Genomic DNA, 22,417 nt, shown 5'->3' on the forward strand with positions numbered 1-22,417 from the left:
AATGTACATATACAAAACGCTGTTATATATAGACGAAGATGAATGACCAAACAAATTTTATGGCTGTATAATGATTAGTTAAATCCTAATCATGCAAGCTAGAATTTCAATCCTTTAAAGATGTGACCCCAGTGACCGATAAAATCTTTCAGTAAGATCAACTTGGCTTATAAGGAGTTTGGAGGCAGTCTTATTCTGGGATAGGTCATGTAATTGAAAGATTATAAAAGGTTATCTCTTTTCAAATCTCTACATCTGTATGCTGCAAAGGGTCAACCATACCTTGCCTTTGTGTTTTTGATAGACTATTGTTTTAGATGTTAAAGTATAGAAAAAGTCTTTTCAAGATTCTAAGATCGCCAGGGTGGTGCCAGGAAAAGAATACAGCTTTGCCAGATCTATTTAGTCTTTTAAATCTCAGCAGCAAGGTTAATCTCCTGTTTATGACTATCTAAGATCTGTAATTTACTGTACTTCGTTTCCTAAAGAAAGAAAATTTTGATTGTTCTTAATGATTTTCCTTTCTTTATGCATTTTTTGGAAATAATAATCATAGATCTTGTAATAATGCCATAATTTCAAGCCATCTGATTATTGTCCATATTCCATTTTAGCACGCAGAGGTTACTCGAGGTCGCGTTTAGAAGAAATGAAAACAAAATCTGGGATAAACACGGAGCGAACAAATCCATCTGTGCTTAATCTGCATTTACCAGAGGTTTTAGGTCTAAGTCAGTTTCCTTAAGGGTAAAATGATCAAAATGTTCTTAACTGAGAACGATATTGTCTTGGAAAAATATTCTGTCACCTGCCATGACATTTTGGTTTGACTATAATATCATTTCCAAGTCATCTTAAGCATTTTACCCTTAAAATATACATGTATACATATGTACTTTGACCCTTTCAGCCAATAACAAAGAAAGAGAGAGAGAGAGAGAGAGAGAGAGAGAGAGAGAGAGAGAGAGAGAGAGAGAGAGAGAGAGAGAGAGAGAGAGGTGAACTGAGTTGCTTACATCGGTTAAACAATTAAAAATGTCAATAATACAGTATATGTTATGTACATATATCTTTCTATCAACCACTCTCCCTTTCTATCTATATCTATCTATCCATCTCTCATACTTGATGAGAGAGAGAGAGAGAGAGAGAGAGAGAGAGAGAGAGAGAGAGAGAGAGAGAGAGAGTGGTCAACACTAGTATTTGACCAAGAGTGGGCTACACTTTCTACCCTTCTTGGTCAATATGTCAAGATATTTGACAGATTACACCCTCCCTCCTTGCTCCAAAGCTCACAGACAAGACTGGGAAAAAGATGAGAGAAAAAATTTATTGAACTAAAATCTTACTAATTCACTATATTTTCTGTAGTGAATGGATATTTTGTTATGTTTATATTAATATTAATATTTGTAAATTAGTAAAACATTTATTATGACGGGTTCAGCTTATGACATTCCAAAGTTACCACGCTTTTCAGTTATATTCATCAGAGCTTATTTCCAGGTTTATGGCACACGTTCCAGGGTTACACCACTTACGAAGCCGATCTGGCGGAAGAAATATGACTCCAAAAATGCAAGATAATCAATATTTGAAGTTTTTTTTTAATGAAAAATGTAATAAAAATGCAGTTTACATAGTTTTTAATACGTACAGCCAAAGCATTATAAGTAAGGTTTTCTTAGGATTTTTGATGATTTTCCAGCTTATGATGATTTCCAAAACGGAACCTGTCGTAAGCCGGGGACTGCCTGTACTGTTAATCATTATATTTTATAAACAATTTTTAGATACAGAACAGTATTTAGTCCTAAAAATTATGTGAAAACACAAAATAGTTCTACAAAAATATCTGTGAATGGGCGAGTTTTCCCATGAATAATTTATAGAAAGGTTCCACAGAAAATTCTCTGAATCACTGAATCTGTGAGTGGCGTGCCCATGAATCCAGGGGCTTGACTGTCTTTAGTCCAGAAAATAAAAAAAAATACAGTGATTAGTGAATATTTCTTGATGGAAAAATCCCTGTATTACTGAATTTTTGTGAATAATTTGGGGATAAGTTTCACAGAAAAATCCGTGAATAGGTGAAGCGCAAATCCTGAACCATGAATAGGCAGGGGTTAACTGTAATTTATAAAACTGATAAGTCCATATCCTTTTTGTGATATCTCAAAGTCTGTAAGCAACTAGTTAACAAGTACAGCATACATCAACCTGGGGAGGAAGAAGGGTATCAACAATGCAGATTAGCTGTATTGCACCTTATTAATAGTGGGATAAGCACCATCTTGTTTATATGCCACCAATATAGTCATGTGCAAAAGGACAAAGACTGTGCTACATGTGCGCAAACATCAAGAAGCATGAACAGGTCAAGACTGTAAGGTGGCCTTAGCCTTGGACTGCTTCAATAATACCATTGCTATGTCAAGTTTTAGACGAGACAGTAGGTACTCAGGGAAAATATGATTGCAAAGTGTGAAATATCTTATAAATATTATTACAGGTAATGAGAATTATATAAATATTATTACAGGTAATGAGAATTAGACTTAATTGTAATGTTTTATGGGCAATTGTTATTTTGTTACATGCTCGATGCTGACAACAAGAAAGAGTTTGAGTGAGAGAAGTTTTGCCTTGTGAGAGGCTAGTAAGAGAAAGGAAATAGACAAAGGGAGAACATGTCGGTGCCCAGTCTGCAGACAAAGGGATGAAAAGAAAGACATGGACATGTTTACCACCTTTGGATATATTTGCTGGGAATTTTACACTTATGTATAATGAGAATTTTAGTTTTACTAAAATAATTTTGTAATATACTTATCAATTTGAGGGGGAATTTTATACTTACAAGTAAATTAAAATTTTATTTTTATTAAAATAATTTTTTTATTTGCTTATCAATGCTGGAATTTTTGTTTGTCATGTACATATCAACTGGCTGGACTTTTACAATTATGGAAAAACTACAATAATTTTGTATTTTGTGAATCAATACTGGAAATTTTTTTGTCATTTACATGTCTGTTTACTAGGAATTTTACAATTACTACAGGTAAAACTAAAATAATTTTGTAATTGATGTATCAATGCAGGAAATATTTTTGTTATTTTCATATCAATTAGCTAGGAATTTTACAATTATGACAGGTAAAGCTAGAAAAATTTTAGAATTTAGGTATCAATGCTAAAAATATTTTTTGTCATGTATCAATTTGTTGGGGAATTTTACAATTATGAGTAAATAAGAATTTTATTTTCATATGTCCATGTGTCGCAATTGTATTATTTTACAGGTCAATGTAGCTTTATTTTATACTAGATGCTGACCGAGAGAGAGAGAGAGAGAGAGAGAGAGAGAGAGAGAGAGAGAGACGAGAGAGTGAGAGAAGAGAGAGGAGAGATTGAGAGAGAGAGAGAGAGAGAGAGAGAGAGAGAGAGAGAGAGAGAGAATGTGTGGGTGGTGGTGGAAAAAAAGTTGCTAGGTGGTGAGGAAAATTGTTTGCAAAACCTAAAAATTATAATTTTTGTTGTAGTATTTGGCATGAAGTGCTCAGGGATTGTTGTTAATTTTAGAGCAAATGCAAAAAATATCAGAATAACTCGGTAAAATGGCTGGTATTATTTTGGTTAGAAAATTATTAATAAAAAAAGTTGGATTTTTTGTGTGTTAGCAAAATGCTTCAGTCCTGCCTCTTCTATCTGTGAGAGTTTCACCCCTATAGAATGTTATGGGTGTTGAAGAGAAAAGGTGGGGGACTGATCAACAAATTTTTCTAATACCGATAGGAAGAAATTATCTTCTTGAGCAGAATATACTGAATAGATCATGAAACTTAAAAAACAGGTTTTGACGTAGGGAAAACCTATTTTTGGTAGTCACTGTTGAGTCCTCAAGGAGTACCCTTTCCATGGTCTATCCAGAGCTCCATGGTGACCAGACTAATGTCAAAGAATTCTCTTAGCTGGTCTTAGGCCTAGTATTTTGTTTTAATGATAAACATTATAACACATGATAGAGTATAAATGGACTCAGGATAAGAGGGCTCTTTCTATCATCCTCCCGAATGCTAATACTCAGTTTTCCTACCACATCAAAACCGCAAGAGGAAGAAGTGGTTATGCGCATACACACTGTCATGTTTATTTACGACCAAAATCCGACCAAGACGCCATTCCTTTCTGTTGGTCAATGTACAATGATGCCATACCCAAAACCCATGTCTTTTCGTCAGGGAAGAGGGAGGGTTTTGTGGACTCAACAGTGACTACCAAAAATAGGTTTTTCCTACGTCTAAACCTGTTTTTTTATTGCGTAGTTTCTGTCTTGTCCTCAAGGAGCTTTTCAAAGAAACTGGCAGGTAACGGAAAGCTCTTGGATTCTAATCATAACCCAAAAACATTTCTTTTTTTGGTCCATGGTCAAGCCAGCAGTTTCAAGGCCCCATTCTTTATTCCAAATAGTTTTAGGTTTGGCAGCAAAGAACAAGAAACTAAGTGCAAACTTATGTTTTTTAGGGTGAAGTTCTGTGGTGACTTACCAAAGCATGCTGGATATGGTTGCGGTATTGTCAAACCCTCCCCAGCAATAATTAGAATACATGTACTCGACTGTTGGGAAGACCTGTGGTTTGCCGCTGTGGCACCTATAGGTAAAGAATAGCCACGCCACCTACCAATACAGTGTAGTCGAATTTGTTCGAGCTTGTGGCAAGTGTTGCTAGCGTGTATGAAAAAACCGACCTTTTGGGATGTCTATCATGACCTCTAGGTTAACCTTAAGTGCATGAACTGTGCATAATGTTATGTCTGCTAATTCTAGTTTACTTTGAATAGGAGATTTCCTTCTTAAAGGAGTTCCATTCTTGGCGAGGAATGACAGGCCAGAGGACAATAAAAGTTAATTGTCAGCTATTTGCTTGATGTATTGTCCCTGTCTACAAGAGCCCAGTTTGATAATACTAGCTCCTGATGTTAATGGAATAAAAAATATTGCATACTGTAGCTTGTGAGTTGTGGTTGTCCCCCCCCAAGAGGAAGACCTGTGGTTTGTATTGGGTCCACTGAATTGCGGGGCTGATCAAAGTCTAAGCACCTTATTCAGGGATCAAGTAACTGGAACCCTTCTAGAGCGGATCTTTGTAGTGCAAAGGATCACAGTAGGGAAGTGACAACTCCCATATTAGAGTCAAATTACGAAATCATAAATCAATGATTCTGATAATGCTGCCATGTATTCCATGGTTGCTGTAACTGCAAGGCATTTGTCTTCAAAAGGGATAAGAATTTAAAAATTTGTTTCCCTAGAATTTTTGACTGGGCTGTCAGTATGGATATAATGTGTAACTATATCTTCCGTACATACTGGTATTGCCAGATATATGAAGTCTGTAATTTTTGCACTAGGTACCTAGGTATAGATAATATTTAAGAAAATCCACTCGTGAAGGTCTTGGCTTAGAAAGGAGGATTCTTAAAATACTTTCCCCCCTACTAACTGGGATAAAACAATGGACAGTTTTGGAGTTTATCTCTTTGCTCGTTATCAAAGTAATAGGAATCAATGACTGTTTGGCCAGTTTGGGGCTATTCAGTAAGCTGTTCCTTAGTAGGTTAGGAGTTTGCTCAACACCCTCGAAATCTGGAACTATGGAGGAAACGGTATATCGTCCTCCATTTGTTCCAGTCTTGTAGAAAGGCATATCTTACTGTTGCTTGCCTGGCAGTTTGTGATTCTCATATGTGGCAAATAGGTCCACTTCCATTTGTGGAAGCATGTTGGCTATTTTCTGAGAGTGGTTGTCCAATTCCACTCTGTTGAGACTGTCATTTTTCCTTGACAGGGAGTCTACTTTTACATTGAGACACCCCGTAAGGTAATTGCAGACAAGTACCACTTCCTTTCTTGCCCGATCAAAGGATAGCTACCATTACCATATTGAGAAGCGGTATCATAATGCAAGACATTGCCGTCATGTCGTCTAGAATCAAATAAATGTCTCCTCTGGAGGTTTGAGCTTTTTGAGAGATAAAAAAACAGCCATCAGCTCCAGGAAATTGATATGATATTTCCTTGGAGAAGTTGAACACCTCCCTGCCACCTGAGTCCTGACACTCCTCCCAACCTGTCAACAAGGCACATCTGTGTGTATTGTCATTCATACCAACTGAGGAGTCAGAGTGACCTGTATCACCAGAGATTCCTTCTAGGATCAAGGCCGAAGTATCTCTCCAACTTTTTCAATCTTTTAGTGAGGTCAGTCGCACACTCAATGCTGCCTAGTTACATTAATCAAGGATTAATCACCACGCAGCAAGAAAGGAAAATGAGCTAGAAATAAGTAAGAAAGCCATAGTTGATTTAACTAAAGCAACAAAATAAATATGGGCAAGGAGAACTGGATTTAGGTAGCTGTTCTCTTATATCCCTCACCCAAAAGGAGGGATAGGAATTGGGGGGTTTTATGATAAAAGTATTCACCATCTCACAATATAAGCTCCTTGTGAAATCACTTATCTCTAGCACTCTTTAAAATCTAAAAAATATCTACTTTGGACATGAGATGTTGATATTTCTATTATACTATTATGTACTTAGCAACCACAAAGTTAGTGTTCAGTGTATACTCACAGATGCAGCTAAAACAGGGCCCATATTTTTCACCGTTTGACTAAGTTTTGCTTTGGCTGTCATACACTCTCGATAATCATGGTGATTTGCACTACCATAGTGCTTTACAAGACCTGTTAAGTAAAATTAAATTAATTAGCATCCATCTCAAGCTTACAATGAATAATTTCATTTTCACATAAAATGAATGCTGACGTACTTATAAATGACAATAACTTACGGTCTAACAGAAGATGATAATGTTGAAGTCGATGTAAAGGCTTGAGAATGAAAGACGTTAATGGCAAGTAACAAACTTTTTGCATTTCAAAATCTCTATACACTTGCTCGAAGCGACGATTCTTACGGAATGATGACTCTAGTCCTTCCAGTATGGCATAATGACCTTCAAGGTACTGCTCATACAACTGTAAATAAAACAATTTCATTACCCATCTCAAATCAGCACATCAATGGAGATAAAAAAATTACAGTATGGATTCATGAAAACAAAAAGTTTTGCTTTCGCTTATGACTGGCAATTACTGCATAACATAAAACTGATTTACAAGGGGAAACGAAAAAATTGTTATCCATTGCACTATGTGATTTTCAAACCTACCTTTGTAGTCACAAATTGGGTAAAAATCAGTCAAATTGTTCTAAGGCTACTAACTTGATGTAAAAGTCACCTATAAAACTTTACAGGTTATAAAAGTCACCTCTACAACTTCATGGGTTAACCATACCCTCTAATCTCAAATCTAGTATCAAAGATAAGGCTTAACACTGATATATTTTCTCTTGCATGGATACATCAAGTACTCATGGTGAGGATTGTTCTTCCCTCTCAGTTTTTTAGCGCTATGCATAACCCATATACGAATCTATGATTACCAACTTCACCAACAAAAGATCCCTCTGAGATATAATTGGTAACCAAGGAGAGAGTGTAAAAATCCTTTAGAAATATCTTTAATGAAAAAAAAAAAAAAAAAAAGCCAGCACCTCAGTGGCGTAATTAGTATGGTCTTGGCCTGCCACCTCGGTGGCCATGAGTTCAATTCTCAGGCATTCCACTGAGGGGTTAGAGATGTGTATTTCTGGTGATAAAAATTCACTCTCGACGTGGTTTGGAAATCACATAAAGCCATTGGTCCCGTTGCTGAATAACCACTGGTTCCATGTGACGTAAATACACCTTACAAACAAAAAACACAAAAAAAGTCAAATTGTAGGCACTAATGTCTTGGTTGGAATTAGCATATGTATTGTGTATTGCATATGAAACTAAAATTGTATTATGTACCTCTAACATGCTCATGTTCTTCAGCATAATATCACCAACTCTCTGAGATTCTAATTTATTCGATCCACTTGTACGGCCATCCCTGAAAAATATTGGAAATGCAAATTAAAAACTGAATTTATGTGTTCATTATAAAAATATCATACATTTCTACATAAAAAAGTAACATGAATGAAAAGTTTAATTTTTATTTCTTTATTGAGAAATTTAATTTTTACAACTTTCAAGTAACACATTAAGAAATTAATATTTTACAGTATTTTCAAAAATTTCTATAAGCACAGGCTCATTCTAATGCTTATTGCTGATAAATTAACAAGATACCTGTTTCTTGTGTCTTTATACATTTCCAAATACACCCCTGATATATTCCTAAAGTAGGGTTGTCATTTTGGGAAGGGAATGGGGGTATAGGGTGTCTTTGCTCCTTCCCCAACAACTCTAATAGTGTGAGCAGAATTTTATATATAAAACTATACAGTAATATAAAAGGGTTTTAAGTCTTATAAATGGAAATGTGAACTTCATAACTGTCACCACTAAGGAAAAGGGGACATACGAGTGACTTGTTTCACACCAGATACTGATCCTAAGGGATTACAGGCCATTCATCAGTCACAAAATGAGATAAGGAAGAAGGATTATGACTACAATGTTGGTGGTAGTGGTGGTACAAGTTTTCACAATGAAGTAATCAAGATGTAAAATAAAATAATGAACAAAATATTGCTACCTGATATCCACTGCATGTAAAAGACAAAATAAAAAAACATTGAATCTACATACTGGCATTATTCCACATGAATATGGTACATTTTCAATGAAATTATACATAGTACTATAGTAAAACCCTAATACTTTTAGTACAGTGTTAAAAATTTTGATTTTTTTACCAATTATTCCTAACACTGTAGTACGTATAAGCATTTTGAGGTAAATAAATGGGAAAATAAAAAGGAACAAGGTTATTAAAAACATCTAAAATCCATCACAAGAAGAAACCACAAAAATAACATAAAGAAATCTTGAACTCTAGTAACTAGCAGTCTAACTGAATCTAACCATTTATCTTTGGCAACATGTCTTCACTTGAAATTCACTTAAAATGAAGTAGAAAAAATAAAAATTTTTGTTACTTAAAAATGACAAAATAGAAGCAACCACACCATAAATTGTTATTTTCTAACAAGAAAATATTTGTTTTACAAACAAACCATTGCTTTACTAAAATCTCATGTTTCAAAGGATGACAGATAAGGAATTAACAAAGATTACAATCATACTCTTGTAGAGAAAGATATATTTCTAAAACCGATCTATTAAGCTTGAAGCTTCTTCCAAATTTATGAAATGGCACTAAGTCAGAGATGAGGGGAGGAGTAACCAAATTGTAAGGCAATATTTCGTATCTTTTAAGCAAAATTATTTTAGAAAGGTGGTTACAATCACCACCCTACTTACAAACATTCAGAGATATGAACAGACAGGGTCGCAAATTAAAATGGTGTTCGGAGCACTCTCCTTTGACATCCGTAAGTTCAAATTTTGCCTTCCTGCCTGCCTATCGTGGCAAGTACTAGTTAGAATTTTTGCCACAAGAGGACAACAAAAAACCTTCTTCTTCAATCCCTTCCCTGATTATCCCACATACTCTCAGGATTAACTACCATATATTCTTCATATGATTACAAGAATACTCATAAAATATTTTTACTTATTTTATCCTCCCAATTTAACTCTTTCTTTGATGAATTCCCATTTTCTCTCCCCACAGGAAACATTTAGTTTGCATTTTTATCAATAAGATGGCAGTGTGCACTGTTTACTTTATGAACTTCCAAAGTAAGATGCTGTTCCTGTGAAATTTTCTCAAGTCATTAGTTTCAAAGCATGGAAAAAATGCTGAGTTTTGAATGTTCAAAGAATCTAAGTTTTATTTTCTTATTTTTATCTTTCTAATATCCAACATAATTCTTTATAATACAGTATGATTTAAAAATACAATGAAAATATAGTTGTTCATATGCGAACAAACCTTCAGTCTTAACATTAGGATAATTTCTAGTGCCTAGCTGGATCCGGTTAAATCGCAGATGAAAGCAAGGAATCTTATGAGATCTGGCAGTGGGTGCATATATCGGGTGAAGAGTGGTCAAGGACCACGCATCTTACAGCACCGTGTCAGGCTTTTCTTAACCACCTGGGCGAGAGTTGTGGTTGACCTCTCTCGGCCTTTACCCTGTTCATTGCCCGTTTCGCTTGTGTTTTAGTGTGTGTGTGTGTGCTGTTATTATGGCTTTCTTCTGCTCCATCTCAGCTTCGTCAACGTGTGTGCCCCGGAGCTCCAGGTTTTCCGTGTTCTTGTTTTTTGGCTTCAGCTGCGGCCGATCCCCACGTCACTTGTAGTAGGTGTTTGCTCTAACATTTGTACAATAACGAATCCCTACATGGAATGCCGTGCATGGCCTAGAGAACAATGGAAGTTATTTAATAGTAAGAGGAAGCATCGTAGAGATTCTACTCTCCCTTCGTGGGTGGGTTTTTCTTCTCTTCCCGATGCTTTGTCTCCTGCTGCTATCACACCTCATAGTAGTGTTGTGCCTTTGTCCCCTTCCTTTTCTTCCATTAATTTGTCGTTGGAAGTATCCGGAGGCCCTCAGGCTGATTTATGTAATGTCACCCCTTCTTCTTCGGGAGTTAATGAGATTCCCGAGAGGAAGGAGGCTTTTTCATCATTCTCTTTTATTGCAGAGTCGGGGAGGTGTCCAAAATGGTGCGCTTTGGGGGATGCTTGCGCTACAGGGCTCACCATCCTTGGAGGGTTTGCTGACGCACTACATGGATGCTCGCTAACCCCCTCCTCATTCTGTCCAGGCCCTCCCCCTCCTCCTGGCCTCGTCTTTGTGGGTAGCCGAGGTCAGCCATTTTGTACTACTCCACCAGTGACAGTTGCCGCTTCTTCGAGTCAGAGGAAAGCCATGGCGTCAGCCCCGCTAGTGACATCACAGGGTCAGTCATTTTGTATCCCTCCGCCAGTGGTGTCTGCTTCCCGTTCGGATCGAGGGAAAGCCATGAGGTCATCGCCGCTTATGACATCACTCCCAGTCATCTCCACTGTGCTGCCTCACTCATCTGTGTCGTCATGGTTTGCTGCCGTGATGTCATCTCTGCCATCCTGTTTGCTGCATCTCTCTTCCATGTTGTCAGACCCTTCTCTTGCTGATCCGTCTGAGGCTTTATGCCAGGCAGTTCTGAAGAGATGGGACTCTGTTTTAGAAGATAAGTTGGCTGCCATGTCAGCTGGGAAGACTGTTGGCTGGGAGGACTGGAAGCAAGCGTGTTGCATCGCCCTCGCCTCCTGCGAAGAGATTGTGTAAGGAGCCAGTGCTGTCTTCCTCTCCTTCTCCCCCATCTCTGCTGCATCTAAGGACTTTGCCCTTTCTTCGTCTGCGAGTGAGGAGCAACACGCCTGTGTTCCTGAGTGTTAGTGTTGCGGAGACTGTTAGTCTATCTTCCCCTGTGCAGTTTACTGTGGCTGCTTTGTCCTATGCATCAAGTCACGAGTGTGTTGCAACCTCCCTCGTTCGTGCATATGTTGCAGGTGCTCCTACTTCTCCTTCTCCAGGGCCTTTTCGTCACCATATGGATCTCAAGACGCCTGTCAAGAGGTCAAAGGGCCTGTCAAGAGGTCAAAGGTTGTGAGCACGGAGTTGGTGCAGCAGGAGTGTTTGCCTGTCCTTCCCCCTGGTACTTCCAGGAGTTCAACTCCGAGGGATTCTCATTCTATCTTGCTCGTGCCCGTTCGCGGCCATGTTAGAGAGTCATCTGTTGGGAGAATGCGTATTGATGTCCCTAGTGTTGTGGACGGTTTGTTGCAGGAGTTAGAGCTTGGATCCAGCCCAGACAGGTTAGTTGGTGTTTCGGGCTCTTTGGCTGCTGGTTCTCCTGTTAATATAAACGAGGAAGGCGCTTTAGATAACCCTACACACCCTTCCCGTCGTCGGTCTCCGTTGCTGGAGCAGGAGGAGGGAGACATGCAAGAGTTTTTGTCTTTCTTTACAGAAGTTGTCAACCTCATTCATGGATTCAACAGTTTGGAGAGTATGACTCAGGCTCGGTCATCTTACACTCCTTCCTGCTTGGAAGCCTTGCTGGGAGCTACGCAGGATCCCAAGTCATCGTTTCAACTTCCCTTGTCGGGGCATGTCCAGTCGGTCTTGCATAAGGTTAACTCCTCTGTTTCAGATCGGAACGCTTCGCTTCGCTCTAGGGGCTCTGCCAAGCTGCTACCCGGGCTCTGCCAAGCTGCTACCCCTGCCTCTCATGAGGCATAGGAACTACTATGTTACGAACTCTCTTTTCTGATGTCACGTCATCTTAACCTGGACGTCATTCGTCTGAAGCCGGGCTTGACTTTGGAGCAAGTGAGGTCGGTGGCTCCATCCTTGTCTCCACAGGATACCTCAGCATTGGAATCTACGGCAGCCCCCATGTTGCAGATGGTTTCTTGGCTGGATTTCTGGTCTACGATCATTGCCAAGATAGCTTCTGACAGGTCCCCAGAGGGGCTGGTGAGTGCTTCCTCTCTTGCCAGTTTGTTGCCGTCCGGAGGTAAGATGTTTTCGCATATGGCTCACCTCAGTGTTAATTTATGGGCTAACCTTCTCCTGATTAGAAGAGACGCGGCTTTATCCAGGATGGAAAAATCGGTTGACCCTTGCTGGCATTGAGGAATGGAGATCTGTTGGAGTCTCAATTTCTGTTCCCTCAGACTGAGCTGGAGGATGTGATAGACCGGCGCTAGACTGACACCAAGGGCAGATTAGGGCACCAGGCTGTGTCTAAGTCGGAGTCTCGTCCTCAAAGACATCCGGCTCCTCCTCCTCCTCCTGCCCAGCAGCAGTCGCGAAGATCGCCGCCTGGTAGGCCCTTGAGGCGTTCGGTTTCAGCAGGGCCTCCCCGTTCATCACAGCCTAGGCCAGAGGACCAACGTCCCTTTCGCTCCCGTTCCTTTAAGCCGAGAAGGGGCCCAAGGGGCAAAGGTAAAGGAGGTCATCAGTAGGTTAGGCACCTCTCCCTCTCCTGTGCCACAGGTGGGAGGGTGCCTGGCGGGCCATTGGGCCAAGTGGCAAAGTTATGGGGCGGAGAAGTGAGTGGTAGATATCCTTCGGGTGGGGTATCTACTGCCATTTGACTTCTCTCCTCCTCTCTCGGACAAGCCGCAGCTCAGGAGGGCGTATCCTCCAGATTCTCTGAAGTTCTTGGCTTTTCGGGAGGAAGTGCAGAAGATGCTGGACAAGGATGCAATAGAGGAAGTGGTGCGTCTGTCTCCGGGGTTTTATAGTCACATCTTGGTGCCCAAGGCTTCAGGAGGTTGGAAACCTGTGATCAACTTATCCACCTTGAATCACGTCCTCAGGAAGACAAGGTTCAAGATGGAGACCCCGCGTTCAGTGTTGGCAGCTGTGAGGGAAGGTGACTTCATGCTGTCAATGGACTTGAAAACGCATACTTCCAGATCCATATTCATCCACGCCCAGGAAGTTCCTTCGCTTCTCTCTCCGAGACAAGGTCTTCGAGTTCAAAGTCCTATGCTTCGGGCTGACCACAGCCTCTCAAGTATTCAAAAGGGTCTTCTCTCTCGTCTCAAGTTGGGCCCATGCTCAGGGGATCCGTTTGCTGAGGTACCTCGACGATTGGTTGGTCTTGGCAGGTTCCAGGGAAAAGCTGCTGTAGGACAAAGATCACCTGCTTCAGTTTTGTCTGGAACTGGGCATCGTGGTCAACCAGGAAAGTCAAACCTTGTACCCAGTCAAAGGATTCTCTACCTGGGCATGGTCATCGAGTTTTCCCATCAGATAAGAGGTTGGAGAAGTTGCGAGTGGAGGTGCGTGACTTCCTGTCGGAACCACATCAGTCAGCTCACCAGTGGCAGGGTCTTCTGGGAGTTTTATCTTCCCTGGAGAAGCTGGTCCCTCATGGGTGTCTTTATCTTCGGTCTCTACAATGGAGACGGGGGAATTCTGGTCCCCATGGGGGGGGGGGGGGGGGGGGTGGGGGGGGGGGGGGGGGGCTCACCCCTGTTAAAGGTTCCTCTGTCTCTGGAAGTGAGAGATGACCTTCGTTGGTGGTTGGGCGACCAGAATCTGTTGAAAGGTGTCCCTCTGTGTTCTCTCCCACTGAACTTCCTTCTGTTTTCAGACACTTTCCTCGCAGGTTGGGGGCTCATTTAGGCTGCCTCAAGCATTTGGAGTCTGGAGGACAAACAGCAGCATATCAACGCTTTCAGTGACTGGGACTGTGTTGGGTTACTCTTCACGGCCTGTTGTCTCTCCCAAACAATACTCAAAACAGAATAAGGAAAGACCTCAAAATATTCCTTGCACAGCCCAGAATTTCCAGACAGCAATTAAAATGCACAATGGGCCTGCTGCAGTTCGCATCAGTAATAGATCCAGTATAGAACTCAGATCACAACTGACCTCATCAAAAGAATAAAAAAGTTGAGAGATACTTCAGCCTTGGACCTGGAAAGATTCTCTGACAAAACAGGTCACCCTAACTCCTCCTTCTGTATGAGTGATAATACACACAGATGCTTCTTTGACAGGTTGGGAAGACATTGGGAGGATAAGGAGGCAGTCAGCTACCCTGAGGAATTGTCATATCAATTTCCTGAAACTCATGACTGTCTTTTTGTCTCTCAACAAACTTGAACCTCCAGAAGAGACACACATTTTGTTTGTTCTAGACAATATGACTGCAATGTCTTGCATCAAGAGGTAGGGATCACATTCACCTCCTCTCAATATGATAATGCTAGCCAGCCTTCAGATGGTGCAGTGCAAGCAAGGAAGAGGCATTTGTCTGCAATTCACCTCACAGGGTCTCTCAATGTAATAGCAGACTCTCTATCAAGGAAAACGACAGCCTCAACAGCATGGATGCTGGACAATCACTCTTTTCAAACAATAACCAGCATGCTTCCACAACTGGAAGTGGACCTGTTCACCACATATGAGAATCACAAACACCCAGCTTACTTAATAGCTCTACATTGGCAAAACAAGCATTGGTTCCCATTACTCCAACAACGGGTGAAGAGATCAATTTCTCTACCGTCTACTGTCCTATTCCAGACAGTAAGACGGAGAGTTGTCTACGCATCCTCCTTTCTCACCCAACACTGCTAGGTACCTAGTGCACAAACTATGGACACCATCTATCTGACAATACCAGTCTGTATGGTAGATATGGTTAGAATATATCTGTACTGAAATCCCAGTTTAGATTTATATGGAAACACTTTTAAATTTTCTTATATACCTTTTTTGAAGACAAACACCTTGCGGTTACAAGCATGGTATACAAGGTAGCATTAAAGGAACCCTTGTTTTATGGATTCATGATTGACTTTAGTAGTATAGAAATTGTCACTTCCCTTCTGCAGTGTTCTGCACTACAAACATCCGCTCCCAAAAGACTTCTGATTACTTGGTTCCTGAAATAGGTCCTTAGATTTCTATTAACCCCTAAATTCAGCGGACCCAATACAACCACAACTCACATGCTGCAAGAGGTGATCTTCTTGATTGCGTTAGCATTGGGAGATCGTATTAGTGAATTAGGCTCTTTTAGAAGGGGGACGATACATCATGCAAACAGGTGACCATCCATTACTATTGTACTCTAGCCCATCGTTCCTGGCGAAGAATGAGAATCCTTTAGAAGGAAATCTATTCTCATAAGAAAACTCAATTTAGCATCACTTTAGGTTTACCTAGATGTCACAGCAAACATCCCAGAAGGTTCGATTTTTCTACACCCTAACACAAATAAACCACTCTCTATAAAGGCTGAGAATAACGTGAGTGTCCCTCATTAAAAAGGCAAATCCAAAATCCTTTCCTAGGTCACATGATATTAGGAAAGTAAGTACAACGTTGGCCTTCTTCAGAAATATCTCTTTCGAAGATGTGTCTGAATGTACAAGGTAGTCATCAGAGACACTATTCTTAAAACAATATTGCCATGACCTCAAACAAGTTTGACTACACTATGTATAAGTAGGTGGTATGGCTAGTCCTGACCCCATAGGTGCTGCAGCGGAAAACCAGAGGTCTGCCTAACAGGTGGGTATGCTGACAATCACAGGGGAAGGTATGACAATCCTGTAATCATACCCAGCATGCTTAGGTAAGTCACCATAGAACTTTACCCTAAAACCATAAGTTTATGTTTAGATTTTTGTTCTTGTTACCAAAACCTGAGGGGTATTTGGAATAAAGAATGGGGCTTGAAACTCGTGGCTTGACCTCTGATCAGAAAGTTTTTTCTTTAGGTTGTTGCAATTAAAATTTGAGAGATTAAGCCCTTCTTCACTGGCCAATTTATTTGTAAAGCTCACTGAGAATGAAACAAGCAACACCACTATGAAAAACAGGTTTTGATGCAAGAAAAACCTTTTTCCGATAGTTGCTGTTGTATCCTCAAAACCCTCACACTTCCCTGATGAAAAGTCATGGGATTTAAGCAAGGGATCATCCTGCACTAATCAGCAGAAAGTAATGGCTTCCTGGTCTTTTTGCTGGTCCATTTGTCGACAACACGGCAGATGCCCATGTACAATAATCACTTCTTCTTCTAGTTGGTTTTGACGTAGGAAGCTAGGTCCAGCTACACTGAAGATAAGGGAAAGTGCCCTCTTATCTGGAGTCATTTACATACTCCATCATGTGCTATAGTGTTTATAATTACGACACAATGCCCGATCATAAGACACACTAAAAGAGAATACTTTGACATTAGTTTGGTCACCATGGAGCTCTGGTAGACCATGGAAGGGTAACTCCTTGAGGACTCAACTTTTCCTACGTCACAAGCTGGTTTTTAGGGGTGATTTCTATCCTTCTGGATTTTCTGTGGTCCCAAGGTGCTGCATTTTTTAAGTCAGACAGTACATTAAACACACAACGTCCTGATAATGTAGGTGTTAGTGGTGTTTTACTTTTTTCAATTTCTTTTATTTCCCCAAAATTTCAAAATTCAAAATGGAATACATCTCCAATGTTGGGAAATACAGTAAATGAAATATACAAATGCATTCTTGCAGTTCAACATGCATAGAATGCATTTTTACTGAAAAAACCCTAGCATCCTATTGTTTACACTAATTATAATTCTATGGAAGAGGAGGCATGCCATCCATCACATTCCAAGAGTATTTCAAGCAATTTTCATCTAAATGCCTGTCTCTAACAAATGGTCAATCTTGATGACAGGTAGAGAAAAATGGAGTGGGGAAAATGTTAGAAAGTCTAATTGATTAAGTTTAGAGCAACCAACTAGGGTTGAGTTACAAGCAGGGTCTAGGCAGCTGCTTATTAAAGTGCACCACTCAACATATGGGGCTAGGTGTCTGGAAGAACAACTGACTTCAAGTGTGAATCACAGTTCCACTAATGAAACTTGTCCAACTTACCAAACTGGAAAATGTTTATGAAAGTGGGCCAAAATATTAATCACTTTAAAGGAAATTTAGATTCAATGGGGAAAATTTTTCTGGCAGCCCTCTTATTAATAGCAAGGTTTCAACAAAGAATATTGATACTTCGCACTGAAGTCATATGAATTCTACAAGGCAGTCCTTCTCTGAGAGAGACTTTTCCAAGTAGTACCAACATCCATTTGTTTTAAAACTGCCTCAAGTTCAGATCTACTATCATGGGTAAAAGATGAGTTTGTATTTGTTGGCATATGCTAGTGATCTTAAGGCATATGTAAATGAAGACACATTGTACTTGTTGGGGCGCACTGGTAAGTTCCATAAACTTCATTTAAACAGAACACCAATGTAAAATATCAGATTTTTAAAAGAAATCTGGAATTTTCACATATATAGAAACCAGAGCCTTTTATAATAGGAGAAACCCTTCAGCATAACTGAAATGTTACTGAACATGGTAATGAGGTAGTTTACTGGTGGTAGAGGGAGCGAGGCAGGGAATACCCCTCACTCACCTTTAAATACTTGCCACTTTTCCTTGGCTGCAGGGATCAATCAGGATGGTTGTAGTGGGTGTCACTGTATAATAAGCTTTGGTTTGTATATCTAAGAAAAATATGAATTACCTATTTTAAAAAATTTATAATTTTTTCTTAGGGAAATAAAAACCATTGCCTTTTATAAGATATGATTTTATTTGATTAGATTTATGAATGTTTGGTCTATTGACTGGGCAATGGTACCATTAGATTATTCAGTACCATGTAACAGAAGATATTTATAATATGAGACTTAGCCATTAGGAGGGGAGGCCATGACTACTGTACCTTCTTCTCAGTTTGTTGAGAAGCTCGATCAGAGCAGTAGGCCCCAGGCCAATGTACCCTTCAAACCCAAAATTGGTTTAGCAAGCAGGTCTGTCTACCTATGCTCCTCCCCCCTTATTAGAGGTGAGAGCTGGGGAGACATATCTTTGGCACTGTGCCAAGACTGAATGCTTGAAGTATAGACACTTGTATCTAGTTCAGCCCAGCTTATACTTTGGTCTAAATGCTCATCCAGAATGGATATAAGGAAGAGCAAGTTTAGTCATTCTGTATTCATCCTCTCGACATACACTAAGCTAAACTGCTCACGTGAGATACTAGTTTGTCCAGGCAGACCTGGTGCCTACACCACCTGTAGAGAAACCAATGTAGGGTATATATAAAAACTAATGGCCTGTGGGCAATTCCTCTTATAAAATGAAGGAAGGAATGCCTAAAACCCAAACAACTGCCCTCACTGCCCAGAAGCACTGCTAAAATCATCTGAAAGGGCTATGGTCAGTCTCACACCCTGACTATTTGTATCCTTAAATGAGTACAGGGGCTGTAGTCCTTCCAAGAGAAGTCATAGACTCTTTGGGTACTTCACAAAGCCAGAGATGAAAGGATGTTCTTGGTCCCTCCTCCTGTGTAGCCTAAGACAAAGAAAAAGGAGCCAGTACTCCATCCAAAGAGTGTAGGTCCTTCATGAAGTATCTTGAAGTTCTCAATGGGTGTGAGGAGAGAGAGAGAGAGAGAGAGAGAGAGAGAGAGAGAGAGAGAGAGAGAGAGAGAGAGAGAGAGAGAGAGAGAGAGAGAGAGAGAGAGAGAGATTTTGTCTGATCTCCAAGATGACAAAAATGAAGTTCACCTTCCACATCCAAGGGGTCTGGAACAAGAGTCATGGAAACATCTGCCAGAGATTCAGCTACTGGAAGAGTTACTGCAACTGGAGAATTCCCATCCTTGCTGAAGACAAGAGAAACTATGGCTTCTAAGGATGAAAAACAGCGGAGTATCATATAATTCATCATTTCTCAATTGGTAGAGGACCAATGCCCACACATAATTGGACAAAGATCATACAATCTTTACCCTACCAAAGGAGCAATACTTATTTGGGTCCACCAATAAAAGGGACATGGAGTCAATGACAACCTGGAAAACCAAGTCCCCCACACTGTCCTTGATTATGCTTCTTCTCCAGGAAAACAAGAAAAAAAGCAAGATAAAGTGTAGAAATTAAATATAACAAGTACATAGTAGAAATAAAATTTTTTTAGAAAAAGGCCAGTGCAAATGCAGAAGTGGCAAGCTACCAATCCAGCCCAGTGACCACATGGCAAGAGACATGGAAGCATGTCTGCACTGTACAATGGCCGGAACAAAAGTTACTTAAGTTCAACAACTATTTCACCTCATGCTGAAGGATAATCTTGCAATAAAAAGCAATGGGTTTTTGTATTTCCATAATTCTACAGATAAAATCAAACAAAAAAGAAATTTGGTTATTTAGACACAGAAAAGCAAAATGTACTGTTGAACTGCAATTACTTTCAGAGGAAACACTAACATAAGTGAAGCACTTATCAGTTTGTTCTAACTTGTGGAAGGAAATGTATCATCTTCATAAAACAGTCAGTTAAAACTTCTGTACATATTAATAATATATAGAAAAAATAAAATCAATTCTATATAGGTTCCCATACCACTGTGCTAGCCGGTTGTCAAGTTCTTTCAAAAACTGTAAATGAAACTCATAGATTGGTTCTATCAGTGTGAAGAGTCGACTCAGGACCTCACTTGGCATTCCTTCCTCTTTACTGACTTCTTCTCTCAACCACTGTGGAAAAAGGAATATCAACAGTATTCTTTTTGTTATCAGAAAAAAAAATTAGGTACAGGGAAACTTTTACAGTGAAATAATTTCAGGTTAATTAAATACACTACTTCATGACTTGACAAAGAGGCTGAGTATGAAAATAAAACAAGTATCATAACTGCCAAGGTCATCAATTCAAAAATATGTATTTCTTCTACTCAATAACATGACCATAAAGACAATCATATTTACGGTATAACCTTTTCATTAAAATGCTGATGTAACAAAAATGTGAAATGAAAACTTAAGGATAAAATATTCAAGAATGCCATTTGACATAGGTACATAAAGATTTTCTTCTTGTACTCTAAAGAGATTGTATTTGTTCTCATGGCAACAATGAGAAAGAAATTAATAGTCCTGAAGGTTGGAATATTTGATAAGCAAGTGCTGTATGGTCAAGGGAACCAAACAGTCACTAAAAACTGGCTGGGGATGGGCAGTCATAAACAACCATACAGCTTATGCAAATACCCAGTTTTAAGAAAAACATAGGGCAGTCTCCCATTTTCTTGACCTCTACTATACCCTCCACAGCTTACCTAGTAATATTCAGTACTACAATAGGGTTACTACAATAGGGCTTTCTCGCGAAAGCTGCCGGATAACGTGTTTGTTCTACTAGTTAGAGAAAAAGCTACAGTACGACTGTAACAGCTCTTTGAATGGCACTTCATATTTACAAACTGTACCAACATTTTCATTGCAAGCCACTCCAAAATGTGATGAAATTAATCAGAAGCTAATTAATTGAACTTTAAATTAATAAGTATATTACCATTAAAATTCAAAGTCTGGAGTGCATAGAAAATATTAATGTTCATGTATAAAATTTGCAAGGCAACTATTACCCTTAGGAGCTGTGGTAATAAATCAATATGCAGCACCCCAGGCCGGCAAAACTTTGACATCAGCTAATGTAAGAAAAAAAATAAATAATGGAAAGAGGAAGATATGCAAATGCACATAGTGTAAGAAAATAATTCTAAAAAATTTTCCCTACCTTCCATGAGAAGATGAAAATGACTATTTACAACCCCTTATGGGGCCTCTTTTACAAGACAGTAGTAAACTTTACGAAGTTATACATGATTTTTCTAGTAAATTTATTCTATTTTGTAAAATTATAATCATACCTCGCACAATATCAAAACAGATAAGAAATAAAGTTAGTAACAAATTCTGAGCATATTTGTTTTAAAATTTTTACGTAAATTTATGATATTTCTTTGCAATTTTCTTTGCAAAATTACATTTATAACTGACATACTATCATAAAAGATAAGAACTAAAACCATATTTATGAGCAAATTTATAAAAAGACACCAAGAGAGAAATAAACTGATAGTAAAGGTAGTAAAACCATTTTTACCTTATATATTAATGGCATATCTTTGTAAAAAATAGCCTATTTGAGAAATAATTCTTGAATCAATGAAACAAACTTATATCTATGCGATCCCAGCTGAGAAAATGTAAGCATCGAGTTACGGTTGCGCTCACAGCAACCTTTATCTTTCAGGGACCTTTCAGAAATTTCAATGGTAGTGTAATTACAGTAGTAATAACATTTAGGATAACATAATATTCTTTTTTCATTAAAAGTTTCTCAGGCATATCACAAGATTGATCACATGTGCAACAATCATAGTGATTCTGGCGATTTGACTTTGGCTTCATCGTCGATATCATACAAATCATCTTCGGTATTATCAATGGCATTTTTTAAATGATTTTAGGACACATCCTACTTTCACGTTCCCATATGCTTTTATAACAAAATGCAACAAACATCAAGTGAGGCAGCATGCCAAGGCTGTTTGCAATTGTTTAGAACAATTCAGTCACATGAACAATAACTGTATATGATAATTATTGTTCAATATTGTATTGTTATTAGCGTTTGTTTGAGAATGGCTACAAAACGTAAACAAAACAATAGTTTCCCTTTTTAGGCGAAAAACATGATATAGAATTGGCATTGTTAAACCTAGCTCTGATAATTTACGAAAGGAATGTGTCTCTGAATTAAGTTCCATTTGGCAAGCAAAAACATTGATGATATCAGTAAAATGCAATCAGCTGATTACTTTAAGGCTGTAAACAAAACCAGAATGCAAATGACGCATCATCACTATGCTCATATATTGTAATATGATGATAAATGCAATATAATTACAGCAAAACAAGTTTGTTTCTACACGTAATACAAACCCTTGGTCCTTTACATAGGGAATTACTTTCAGCGTAGGCTGGAAATCGGTCGTAAGAGAATAAAAACCAGGTAGTTAGGCAG

At 39.1% G+C, this 22,417-nt stretch overlaps 1 protein-coding gene across 1 annotated transcript in view; it reads right to left on the bottom strand.

The window, feature by feature from the left end:
* Window positions 1-22,417, bottom strand: part of LOC135200191 (FERM, ARHGEF and pleckstrin domain-containing protein 1-like) — a 739,864-nt gene that overhangs the window by 78,297 nt on the left and 639,150 nt on the right. The window contains 4 exon segments of the mRNA XM_064228579.1: window positions 6,641-6,753; window positions 6,861-7,047; window positions 7,929-8,010; window positions 19,949-20,082. Coding sequence (XP_064084649.1) covers window positions 6,641-6,753; window positions 6,861-7,047; window positions 7,929-8,010; window positions 19,949-20,082 — 516 coding nt within the window.

This window comes from Macrobrachium nipponense, chromosome 26 (genome assembly GCF_015104395.2).
Source record: "Macrobrachium nipponense isolate FS-2020 chromosome 26, ASM1510439v2, whole genome shotgun sequence".
Lineage (NCBI taxonomy): Eukaryota > Metazoa > Arthropoda > Malacostraca > Decapoda > Palaemonidae > Macrobrachium > Macrobrachium nipponense.